Source organism: Colias croceus, chromosome 25, assembly GCF_905220415.1.
Source record: "Colias croceus chromosome 25, ilColCroc2.1".
Lineage (NCBI taxonomy): Eukaryota > Metazoa > Arthropoda > Insecta > Lepidoptera > Pieridae > Colias > Colias croceus.
The window spans coordinates 7,205,891-7,219,411 of NC_059561.1; the positions used below are offsets into that span (position 1 = coordinate 7,205,891).

Here is a 13,521-nt window from a genome sequence, read left to right on the forward strand (position 1 = left end):
TCAAAACACACTACACATTAAAACCCAATTGCGAACAAAATTACAGCCTCTGGCTGACACCGGGATGAATTAAAACTCCACATTAGAGCAATTTTGTAAAATTATCCAACACGGGGATACTGTGAAAAATTATAGGCTTGGACTCTTGCAAACGATCCTTATCGTTGAGTGGATGAAATCTATAGCTTTTTTGAGGTGCGAAATATATTTTGTGTTGATTTTTAACATGGATAATAATATGTGTGTAGTGAAGATTTAATATACCATGAAAAATTAAATGAACATAGATTAATTTCTGTATAATGTCCATACAGTCAAGGAGTAGAAATAATATACAAGAATTAAATACTGGTTTTATTAATATACTAGCTCATCGCCCGCAGCTTCGCCCGCTTTGTCTCAAACCTAATAAATTATATACTAAAACCTTCCCATTGAATCACTCTATCTATTTAAGAAAAACCGCATGAAAATCCGTTGCGTAGTTTTAAAGATTTAAGCATACAAAGGGACATAGGGACAGAGAAAGCGACTTTGTTTTATACCATGTAGTACACGAAATACAGTACAAGAAACAATCACATAAAGTCAAGGGGTAAAGAAAGAATATACGACGAAGTAAATTCTGTTTTTTACTTTAAACTATTAAATACGTATTCTAATACATTTAAGAATTTACTCATAATTTAACTATTTAACGCTCTAATAACACGAAACTTCATTCGATTAATCGAAGCATCGCATCTATCAATCGGCATACCAAAATCGATTGAAAACTCGAATAAATCACTCGATGTTTTGTTTAAGTTATTTTGGATGTATCTGGAAATAAAATGCATTCGCCTCAAATGGAATTCCTGTAGGATACTGCTGTTACAAAGAAAATATACTGAATACGTTGACTTACTACGTGCTGTGTGGCCTACGTACTAATGTACTTTTATTGTTCTTATAGTGATGGGTTTACGATACTAAAGATATTATTTGTATTTGTTGTGTAATATGGCAATGTTTATATTGTCTGTATTAGAGATTTAATAGTCTGTATTAGTTTGAAGTATGTTTTGTTCATTCGTTCCTAACATGTAATGTGAATAAGTTGTAAAGAAGAAATATTAAAAAGCTGAAAGATCTCTTTAATTCATAAAGAAATAAATATTTATTAGTTAATAAAACAAAGAAAAATAAAAGGCAATAACAAAGAAGGATTGTTACTTGTTAGCTTTGAACGTGAATACAAAAATAGTTCCCCGTAAATAAGTATAAAAATACTACTGAAACTTTACTCCAAATAATATAATACTATACTTAATCTAACTTTAGATTTAGAATCTTCAGCTACAATATTAGTCGATATAGTACTTTATTTGTCACGAACTAACACAGCAAGTTTTTCATTAAAAAAAATACTAAATCGGCCCAGACACACAGAAATACACATGATGTTAATTTTATAACGTCGCTCGACTGCGTCTGTAGTTAAAATTGGAAAATTCTTATGATCTGAAGAAATTGTCATTATGTTAAGTTTTAACCGATTAAAAAAAGTATGAGGTCCTCAATTCGACGGTATTATTTGTACCATTAAACATTTCAATAAAGGATCTTTTTTCAATTTCAATATGGTAAATATATTGCATAAAAACGAATTGCGATGTATGCTAAGCTAATCTTTATTATTTGAGTCGGTAAAAACATAAGGATATCTACATTAATATTATAAAGTTTGTTTGAACGCGCTAATCTCAAGAACTACTGGACCGATTTGAAAAATTATTAAAGCTGAAGAGTTTGTTTGAACGCGCTAATCTCAGGAACTACTGGTCCGATTTGAAAAATTATTTCGGTGTTAGATAGCCGTATCCAGGAGGCTGGGGTGAAACCGCGGGGCGCAGCTAGTAACTCTATAAAATTATATTCATTTGCTAATACTTATATCAATGTGATATCGAGATATCTTATGAAATATAAATCTCGGGCTTTTAAAGGAATTTAATGGGACAGTTCTTAGAAAAACTCGATAAGGGAAGAATACAATTGGATATTATAGATTTTTCCAAGAAATGTTAAATCTCATGTATGACAGTATGGAAAATATTATTATTGAATCGAAAAATCGATAGGAGTTATGTTGCAGCTTCTAATCCATACTAATATTTTATATTATAAATGCGAAAGTAACTCTGTCTGTCTGTCTGTTACTCAATCACATTTTAACTACTGAACCAATTTGCATGAAAATTGGTATAGAGATATTTTGATACCCGAGAAAGGACATAAGAAAGCTTTTATCCCGGGAATCCCACGGGAACGGGAATAATGCGGGTTTTTCTTTGACTGCGCGGGCGATGCCGCGGGTGGAAAGCTAGTAACATAATAATCGACTTGTTGCATTAAGTTCCCCTAAATAAAGAAAGAGAGTTTGTTTGTTTGAACGCAATAATCGCAAGAACTATGGGTACGTTTGGAAAAATGCTTTTAGTGTTAGATATTGAGGAAGTCTATAATAGGTATAACTACGCTGAACAATAGGAGCGCAGCGGAGCAATGCGGGAAGACCCGCTGGACGCTGGGCACAGACAGCAAAGTAATATAATAATATACATACAATTTCTATTTAAAATTATTATTTATTATTAAACATACATACATACAATCACAATTTATTACAATATACAATTTATATTCATGTAAAAGTAGGTATATAAAAATTATTATTAGGTACCTACGTCCTTGAATTAAATTATTTATTAAACAAATAGGTACTTACATAATTAAACACAATAAACTATAAATCACTTACCAAGCGATTTATGTTTGTACGTAAATACGTTCAAACATATAAAACAAACAATAAAACGGTTTAAAATCCAATATATTTAACCAAATAAGACAATTCCTTCGCGATCGCTCCACAAATAGTGATGTTTATTTGTTTCTCGACGTGTCGGTATGTCTGTGGCGCCAATCGCCGAATTTGGCGGGAATAATATGTAAATAAATAGAATGCTTGGGCAAAATACATTTTATTTCATAGCATATATTTTACTCCTCGCATATGGAAAATTAATAAATTATTAACTCAAACATTTATTTATTCAATATAAGACTTCTTCTAGAAGCACTTTTGAATCGTCATAACAATTTTAACATTTACCATCGATTCGGAAAGCAGTATCTATGGAGAAGAACCGGCAAGACACTGGAGAAAATGTTTTGGTTAGCTCAGCTACGGACTAATTTTTTGCCTCTTAAGTCTTACTAGCGGTCCTCCCCGGCTTCACCAATCACCTGTGGTACAAATATAGCCTATTGAATTCAGGGATGACGTATGCAACGGCGAAAGACATTTTCGAAATCGGTCCAGAGATAAGCGCGTTCAAACATACAAACTCTTCAGTCTAGAGAAATATGTCAGTATACATATTTCTCTAATAATCTCTACAAATATTGTATTGTATAATATACTAGCTCCATCCCGTTGTTTCACTTCAGTTTCCTATAAGGATTGATTTTTGAAAAGTAGCCAATTTTTTATGAGATTATAGTTTTATCTAAATTTCCGAAGTATAAAACTTTGACAGTATTATAACTGTAACGTTTCAACCCGAGTGAAACCAAGGCAATTAGCTAGTTAATAAAATTTTAAGATATTAGTACTCAACAATTTAATCAAAAGCAGTCTTGAAGCTAAACAATTGTTTATAACTCAGCACTTAGTCACAAGTGCTACAAGTGTGTATGAAGGAATATTTGAAGTGTTTCTTAAAGAACACAATGGATATTGTAGTAAGTACATAATAATGTACTTTTGAACTTTTAACGCGTGTTTTTTAGAGGAATATAATGTTAACTCGTTTTTAACTCGTTCAGACGTTTTTATATGAGCTAAACCTCTATGATAAATATTTCGTCATAAGTTTGTATTAGTGCAATAACTATAAAAACAATTGGAGTAACAGATAAAAATAGGATCGATTCAGCGCCATTTTATGACATCGTTTTCGTTCAAAGGAAATAATTATCTCTTTTATTTTATTATACTGTTCGATTCAACTAATCGGGGAGAACATAAACAATAAGAAGTAATACACAGATATACGTAGCTATACTTATACGAAATAAAGTTTTTACTATAATGTAGAAAAAATAATTCATTAGACTCAATCTATAAGTAGTAAATCCATCTCTAATCTAAATACTCTTTCGCAGGAGCGCTAATATGCTGCTTCGTTAGACCTTATCTATACATATAATAAATCTGTAGAAGGGTCAATTCTGTACATTGAAAATATTGAAAAAATAAATACCAGGGGGTGTTACTGGATCGATACCAAACCCAAATATGTGATTAAAAAAATTTTTGTCTGTCTGTCTGTCTGTCTGTCTGTCTGTCTGTCTGAATGATGAAACTTGGTATAATTATACTTTATTATCCTGGGCGTAAAATAGGATACTTTTTATCCTGGAAAAATACGTAGAAAAAAATTTATCTTAATTTTTCAGTTTTATCCATAGACGTTGTTCTGTAGAACCGCGAACACAATATGTTGCGTATTATTATAAGCCTAGCCGTATTTGGGTCCAATAGATATTTATAAGATGTCATTGTCAGAGTTAGTTAAAATGGAGAAATTAACCATCCACGCGAAGACCGACATCCGCGCGGACGGAGTCGCGGGCGGAAGCTAGTAGAATAATATAGATAAACCTCTAATTTTGATCTTCTTTCCCAGGAGCGCTAATATGCTGCTTTATTATATTCTAGTTATTAGTAGTGCTAAAATATGTAATCTAAATTTTCTTTCGCAGGAGCGCTAATAGGCTGCATCTTCGGCGGCATGGCGATGAGGCTTGGCAGACGTCGGGTGCTTCTCGCGATAGCTCTACCCCATACTGTGGCGTGGCTCGCCACTGCGCTGTCAACTAGTGTGGACATGGTGTCTGTCACATCGTTCTGTGGTGGCATGATTGTGTGCTGTATTACTATGATTACGCAGGTAAATAAAAGTCAATAATTTAATGTTTTTTGGCGGGATTTTAACGCATTTTTCATTTAAAAAAATAACATAGGGTAATTTGGAGATATTTTAACACATTTTTCAATCGTAGTTGATACTCGAAGTTAAATAGATTGTTTCTAACTGTCGAGTTAAATTGTAACATTTAATAAATCACGTTTGAAAATTCGATTAAAATTTCGATTTCAGAAGATTATTGGCTGAGATCATGCCAGTAATTCTACAAGCCTAGCAATATCTGTTTCGAATTACAAAACTGTTAAAAAGTTACTCATACTCATACTACACTGTACACATATTATATCAATACTTATCTCTCCCTAATGACTTTTAACTGTAACTTAGTTAATCTTTTTTACTTTCCGTATGAGGTACGAGCATGACCCCAAAAATACACCTTTCTGTAATCCCACTCTCCGTTTGTTTACGGAATTGCAGAAAAACATAATAAATCAAACAACATCGTAATAACAAATCTTATCACTATCACTACATAGTATAAAACAAAGTCGCTTTCTCTGTCCCTATGTATTGTATGCTTAAATCTTTAAAACTACGCAACGGATTTTGATGCGATTTTTTTAATAGATAAAGTGATTCAAGAGGAAGGTTTTGGTATATAATTTAGTAGGTTTTAGACAAAGCGGGCGTAGCCGCGGGCGGTAAGCTAGCTGGTAACAAAGTAAAGTAAATATCAGAGAAACACCAACATTGTAATTATATGAGTTCGCGTTCATCAATCTTGAGTAAAATTAGTTTTATGATGCTGTTATCTCGATATTCCTACGTACTTATTAATTAACTAGCTGTTGCCCGCGACTTCGTCCGCGATTAGGTCGTTTTTCGTCATTCGTTGTTTAAAAAAAATACGTGACACTTTATTTTAAAATTTTCTTAATTATTGTCTCTTATAAAATTTAACTACATTAAAATTGAACACTCTGATAAGAAAATCTTAAAATCTGAAGAAAACATGAATGTGGTTTAAATTCTACATTACTTAGTATCAAATAATAATCTAAATTAAATGTAGATTAACAGTTTGAGCACACCATTATAGAATATGTACCTAAGTATTAAATTACGTTAGTTTACATAGTAACTTTACTAAAAACACGATGACTATCTTTCGCGCTCGATACCACAAACTAAGCATGTTTGTGGTACGTGGCCCGCGTCACTTGACCCCCATCTGGATCCATGATGATGATTCCATCCTGAAGATGATTCAGAAGATGATTCTGAAGATGATTCTGAAGATGATTCAGAAGATGATTCTGAAGATGATTCTGAAGATGATTCAGAAGATGATTCTGAAGATGATCCAGGATGATTCCATCCTGAAGATGATTTCTTTTGCCTGGAAGAAATCACCGTCGCCTAACAAATGTAATGTGTTTTCTTATAAAACCGTAACATAATTTATTTTATCTACTTAAATAATGAAAATGATATATTTATAAAATATAAAACATATTATTTAAAATGATTAAAAATAAATAAATGAAGCAACTACGATTCAAAGAAAACATCTTTTTCAGTGTGAAAATGCTCTAAGCAATCCTGGATGATGAACTGTATATCATGTACCTACTCTGATCCCAGTACGGTCGGTACGTCGATAGCCATAACGATTAATATTATAATCAGATAACCGCAAAGTCAAAATAAAAACATTACTTGTAAAGTTGTGAGTGCAAAATTTACGTTTCATTTGGCAATAACATTTTTTTCGGTACTAAAACGTAGTAGTTTGATATGTGGTTGGCTGCCCCTCCTCTCCTTCCTGAAAATTACCCTCCAAAATTTCCCGAGATACTTCCAATGATTGAACCATTGGACGTTGGACATTAACTTCAGTCAAAAATTGACGAAGCGGATGATTACTAATTTCCACTTAATCCTCGCTGCTACTGTCTTTATCATCAAATCATCAATTTTCAAGTGGTGTAGTAAAAATATCAGCAGAAATCGTCTTCCAAAGGCGATATAATTTTATTAGCATTGAATAAAAAAATCAAAAGTTAACTGTAAATCTATAAAAAAAGCTAAGTACTTACAAATAAAATTTTATCAAAAACTTATGTTCCCAATGCACCTCAAAATAATAAAAGAATCATTCATTTCATTTCATTTCAATAAATACCTGTAAGTAACAACTTACCTTTTGTGGGAACGCATGATGGTGAAAATTCACAAAACACGAAGATTGCATTTGATATTTTTGGTTTTATGGCATTCAATTGCTTTATAAATATCACTACATAGTATAAAAAAAGTCGCTTTCTGTGTCCCTATGTCCCTATGTCCCTTTGTATGCTTAAATCTTTAAAACTTCGCAACAGATTTTGATGCGGTTTTTTTAATAGATAGACTGATTCAACAGGAAGGTTTTAGTACATAATTTATTAGGTTTTAGACAAAGCGGACGAAGCCCCGGGCGGTAAGCTAGTAAATTTATAAAACACGAAGATTTTAAAAATTGTAACTAATGAACACAACAATATATTATTATACTCTTTGGAACACAATCATTAGATTAACTGTAGATAATGGTGTCTATTTTTACTTAAAATAATAAACATCTAAGTACCCTCACTTTAAAAAAAATGTAGTTTATTATTTACACGAAATATATCTTTCTATCTAAATTATTAATTTTTAACATTGTGTTCAGTAGTGTTAACATGTAAATTGATTTGATTTTTACGAAATCTCATAGATGGCGCTGTTACAAAATTAACATTATACAACTTACATTCTTTAAGCTACGTTTCTCTTCCCAAGTTACTTAAATGGCATAATTTTTATAGTGTCAATCTAGATATTGTCAAACAACATTTATATATGCGTCATTTGATTATTAATTTCCAATAGTTAACGTGTAAATTGATTTGATTTTTATAACATTTAATAGATGGCGCTGTTTCTAATTTGTCTTTATACTACTAAATTCATTAAACTGTTTCTCTGCCCAAATTACGTAAATGACATAGTTTTTATTTTGTAAAGCTAGATAATAGCATGGCTTACTCGAAACCAACATTTAAACATGAGTCTTTAGATTGTACGCTGTCGTAGTACACGGAATATGTAAGAAAAATAAAGGTTCACAGCTCCTCCCCCGTAGATGATAGCTTAATAATATGTAGCCTATAGCCTCACCCGACCTGTTAGTAATATTCATGCAAAATTTGAAGTCAATCTATGCAGTACTTTTCGAGATTAGCTCGGACAAACATACAGACAAACAGACAAACAGACAAACAGACAAAAATTCTAAAAACTATGTTTTTGGCTTCTATATCGATTATAGATCACGGCCCAGATATTCTTTTAAAAAAATATTCAATGTACAGTTTTGACTTTCCTACGATTTTATTATATGTATAGATTGTCTAGAATTAATTACTGGACCTAGATGCTATAAATTATTAGTTTAATCGGTCGACAAAGCATGCCGTATCATTAACTCAATCATTACTACTATACTATGTAGTATGTTCAAATGAATTTGAAAATATATTGGACACATAAGCAACATAAGTTAGAGATCGATTCTGCGTAGAGTTCCTGTTATTATTATTTTGGTTTTAATGAATTTTCTAATAATACAAGTAGACAAGTACCTAGAGTTTGTTAGAGTGTATGATTTTATGGATTTATTCCGAAATGGATAAACCAAACTGTTTGAAACTTCTTCACTTGTAAAATAACGGGATTTTACGTGCCATAAGGTACATCGATTACTGAATGAACCCGGGCTAGCCATGATGTATGACAGGTGTTTTCTGTTATTTATTGCAAGTTGCAACTATATCCTTTTATCTAGATTCTGGACTATTACTAACAATCTTCATAAATAATATTTTATTCATTATAATATGTGCATTTTAAATACATTTAAAACATCTAAACTTACATTAAAAATTCTTACTATCGAACCCACAACCTTTCGATTAAACCTGTCACCACTGCACTAATCATGAATAAAAACAGACTATAATAAATAACATACAAATAAAGACTGTTATATAACTGAGGTCAGATAAATGTGGGTCACAGGTGTGGACTATTATATCGCGTTGTTTTGCGTATGTTTATATGACTTTTGTGAATTTATCGTAGCATATATTTAAAAGAAATTTTTTTTATATAATAGCACACAGTAGGGAATATTTTGTGGACTATATTGTAGTAACATCGTAATTCAAATTTATTCGAGAAGAGACTTGATCTCCGTTTATCCTTATCATGGACACTTTCCATACGACTATTCTTAATTAAAAAAAAAATTCAACTTCCTTTAGCAAATGTGAAGCATTCCACCTCTGAATAATGTAGCATATAACTAATATAAGACTTTTCAAAATGGGCTCAGTTGTTTTCGAGTTTAGCTCTACCTCTAACAAACTTGCAAAAAATCAAATAGGTAATCTGAATAATATTAGCGTACAATATAGGTGACCTAAGTGGGAACATAACCAAATGCGTAACAAATATCCTATTCAATATGTTTATCCCACAATATCCATAGAAATCCCATTCTATATAATTTCCCCACGATAGATCATAGATCCATCCTTATTTGGAAATTGACATAACTGATTGTAATTATTGTAACAGTTGTAATGTGAGAATGATAGCGGTGTCTTTTACTGTTGTGGAAATTACTTGTAAAGAATCTGGAGAATTGTCTGTCTATTTGAGTATGTAGTAGTAATTACTGAGACGATTTTAATGTGGTTTGTGTTCGGTTGAAATGATTTTAACGATTAGTTCTATGTTATAGTATATTCAGATCATAAACCATTAGAAAATATGTACATCAATTCTAGGACTGATGAGGAGCTGGGTGATTTGACATATTATCTATCCCAATACAATTTTAAGATAAAATATAACCCGGGACAGTCAAATCAAGTAGCTGACTGTTTAAGCAGAAATTATCTTTTTAAGAAATTGGTTAAAGCTAAATCATAAAGATTAGAAGTTATTCTAATCTAAGAAAATAATATCAGGGTGGATATCTATTCAAGTAAAATATAGTAAATTACATTTCCAAGAATTTCATTTCGCTGTTATCAATATTATATTTCGATATGAATCCAATTTCCTTCACCAATGATTAGGGTTGTCAACGCTTCCGTATAAACTTGCCAATTTAAATATTATATTGAGACTATCACTGTAGAATAATATACACTCTACTCATGTGAAAAAAAGTTCACGTATTACATACATAGTACATACACATTTCTCGAGTTATGATTTTAGTTATATAGTTTTCATCGATGTATGTGATACTACTGGTTTTTATAGTAATTAGTAGGTGATAAATACCCTTGTAGTAAGCAAATTGGATGATGAAATTACTGACCCTACCGATGAAATTGTAGTTGATTGAAAATGAAACATCAATTTTGTTTCCTTTCTTTTTTTTTCTGGTCCCATCAATAGTTCCTAAACTTACCTTTTGCCCTGAAAGTCAGAAAAAGATAGCTGCTAAGTAACAAGATAGCATGCTTTTTTGTAAGTTTTCTGTATGTTTAAAAAAATGTGTGCGTGTACTAGTGTACGTGTGAGTGTACACAAAGAAGTGAAGCTTCTTTATGACCTTATTTTAAAAAAAAATAATTTACTATATGCAACTTTACAGAAATACGTCGAATCATGCGTAGTAGGGATAAGAACAAGATGGCGCGTAACGGAAAAATGTTACAATAAATTTTTTTCCAACCCCAATAAAAAAGTTTCACTTCAAAAATAAAATAACTCAGTGACAACCCTACCACTGATCCAAGTAAAACATCCAATAGGATGTTCCAGGAAGCGTGATTACTTTGTGTTTTATTGTTTTCTTATCTCATATTTATATAGAGGAAATTGGTAACAACCTTGCTTTGAAAGCAGACCAGTGAATACACATTAGATTTTTCATTTTACTCTATTTTGTAGGACTTCTAGATTAAATTGGAATGCGTTATTAGAATATATTTCTGATATCGTATTGTACCTTCTGCATAATGTTATTTTGTTAGATATTTCATATAAATATATTTTTAGCTTGAAATTTTGGTGAAGTTACATTTTATACATCAACTGGCGACCACCTCAACATAATATTCGGTAAAAAAATTACATTATTCATTAAAATTTTCAACTTAATTGGTCGTAGAAACCGGAAGAAACATACAGTCAAAATGTCAATCATTTTTTACCGTGCATATTTTCGTATATAAAAGCCACAATAAAAGCTGTTATTTTGACATTACAAACAAATACATACTTCAATTTTCGGTCATAAACAATTTCTTACCATTCGCCACGGTTTATTATTTATCACGCATCATCTTCATTAGATACGCTTATTATATTATCTACATAAATATGTTTTAAACAATCATACAGAAACAAAAGAACAAACATGTTTTTCATATACTTAACAATAAATTGACAATCGCTTTATGCGCAAAAATCATAATATGTTATACGAAATTAAATCTGCGTACTACTGAAAACAGTTTTTAAACAACCTTAGGTAATTTATTTCCAAGTCTTTTTGTTATCAATAACAACTAATTGTATTTTCTTTTGTCCCCAGGTATACATAACAGAAATAGCCGTACCCGAAATCCGAGGCTGCTTAAGCTCAGTACTAAAAATCCTGAGCCAAATCGGCATCCTCATATCCTTCTCCCTTGGAGCCTATTTGAATTGGCACCAGCTCGCGTTAGTAGTAGCTGCAGCACCCGTACTTCTCTTCGTGGCCCTTCTATTTGTCCCTGAAACACCATCGTCCCTTCTCTTGAGAGGCAAAGAAGAAAAAGCCGCAGAATCCTTACAATGGCTACGAGGCCCAGATGCAGATATACGTCAGGAATTGGCAACAATCAGAACCAACATCTTAGCAAGCAAGCAGTTCAATGATGGAAAAGCAGGCAAACTCAAAGCGCTTTTGTCCAAACGTTTAACTAGACCCGTTCTGATCACGTGTGGCTTGATGTTCTTCCAAAGGTTCACAGGCGCGCATGTGTTCAACTTCTACGCAGTTCCAATGTTCAAAAAGACCTTCAGAATGATGAATCCGCATGGAGGAGCTATTGCCACTAGTGTAGTTCAGCTCTTAGCGTCTTGTTTATCTGGTATGCTGATTGACAACGTTGGTAGATTGCCGTTATTAATGATCAGCGGTGTTATGATGTCTATAGCTTTGGCCGGATTCGGATCTTACGCGTATTACGAAGATGTCTTCAGAAATTCAACAGATCTGACGCATGTAGAGCCAGGTTCATACGACTGGATACCTTTGCTCTGCGTTCTGACGTTTACAATTGCTTTTTCTTTGGGAATCAGTCCGATATCTTCACTACTTATTGGGGAACTATTTCCTTTGGAATACAGAAGCACTGGAAGCGCTCTGGCCACAAGTTTCAGCCATCTATGCGGTTTTGTGAACGTTAAAACGGCTGCAGATTTTCAAGACCACATCGGATTGTATGGACTATTTTGGTTATACGCAGGAATATCAGTGCTATGCCTTCTTTTCGTAGTCCTTTTCGTGCCTGAAACGAAAGGTCGAGAAATTGATGAAATGGACCCAAAATACGTCGAATCCTTGTGTATTAATCGATAGTATTAAACGTAATAGTATTTGAAATAGACTGATACTTGTAAATAGTTACAATGGAGCCTTCACCAGTATTATAGTTAGTTTTAAGTTTTCTGTTGCCTCATGTGCCTTATCGAGTTCCTTCCAAATGCATCACAGTGTTCGTTTAGTTTGCTATCTGATGAAGGAGGAAGTTTTGGAATTGCTTTAGTTGAAAAAGAAAGAGAATGTTGAATTATTTTGTTGAACGTTGATTGAATTGTTATTGTAAAGTATAATATTATATTAGATGAGCGTGTAAGCGTTATATCTGTTAAAAATATAAGCTGTAAGTTGGTTGTTATATTGAAAAAGCAAAGAGCGAAGTTTTAAAGTTATTCGAGTTTATATACATGTGTAGTAGTTATATTTTTAACTAAGAACGAAAATACATGAAATTGTAAAACTTTTTATACTTCCTCAAATAATTGAATTGCCTTCATTAGATAGGTTGAGTGTCAGTGACAATCCCGTAGTATAGTTTTATATTTTTATAATTGTACGGCCATAGTATTGAAACACAAATCTTAATGCAAATGTATATTTAATATAATTATCTTAATATATATAAATCTCGTGTCACAATGTTTGTCCTCGATGGACTCCTAAACCACTTAACCGATTATAATACAAGTGATAACTGCGTTAAAAACAACCGACTTCAAACTTGCACTTGCAAAATTTACAAATACCTACAGACAAAAATGCTCATAAAATAAAAACTACTGGGCTTATCCGAATAAAATTTTTATGGGACCAATTCGACACCATCCCGCATCGAACAAAAAAAGAATCACGTAAATCGGTTCAGAAACCTCGGAGTAATCGGTGTACATACATAAAAAAAAA

The 13,521-nt window shown here is 32.2% G+C and overlaps 1 protein-coding gene across 2 annotated transcripts in view; it reads left to right on the forward strand.

Annotated features, from left to right (window-relative positions):
- Positions 1-13,299, forward strand: part of LOC123703194 (facilitated trehalose transporter Tret1-like) — a 70,150-nt gene extending 56,851 nt beyond the window's left edge. For both annotated transcript variants that reach the window (XM_045651118.1, XM_045651119.1), the window contains exons 4-5: positions 4,813-5,000; positions 11,626-13,299. In XM_045651118.1, the coding sequence (XP_045507074.1) occupies positions 4,813-5,000; positions 11,626-12,657 (1,220 nt within the window). In that variant the 3' untranslated portion in view covers positions 12,658-13,299. The remainder of the gene's footprint in view (positions 1-4,812; positions 5,001-11,625) is intronic.
- The last annotated feature ends 222 nt before the right edge of the window (positions 13,300-13,521 follow it).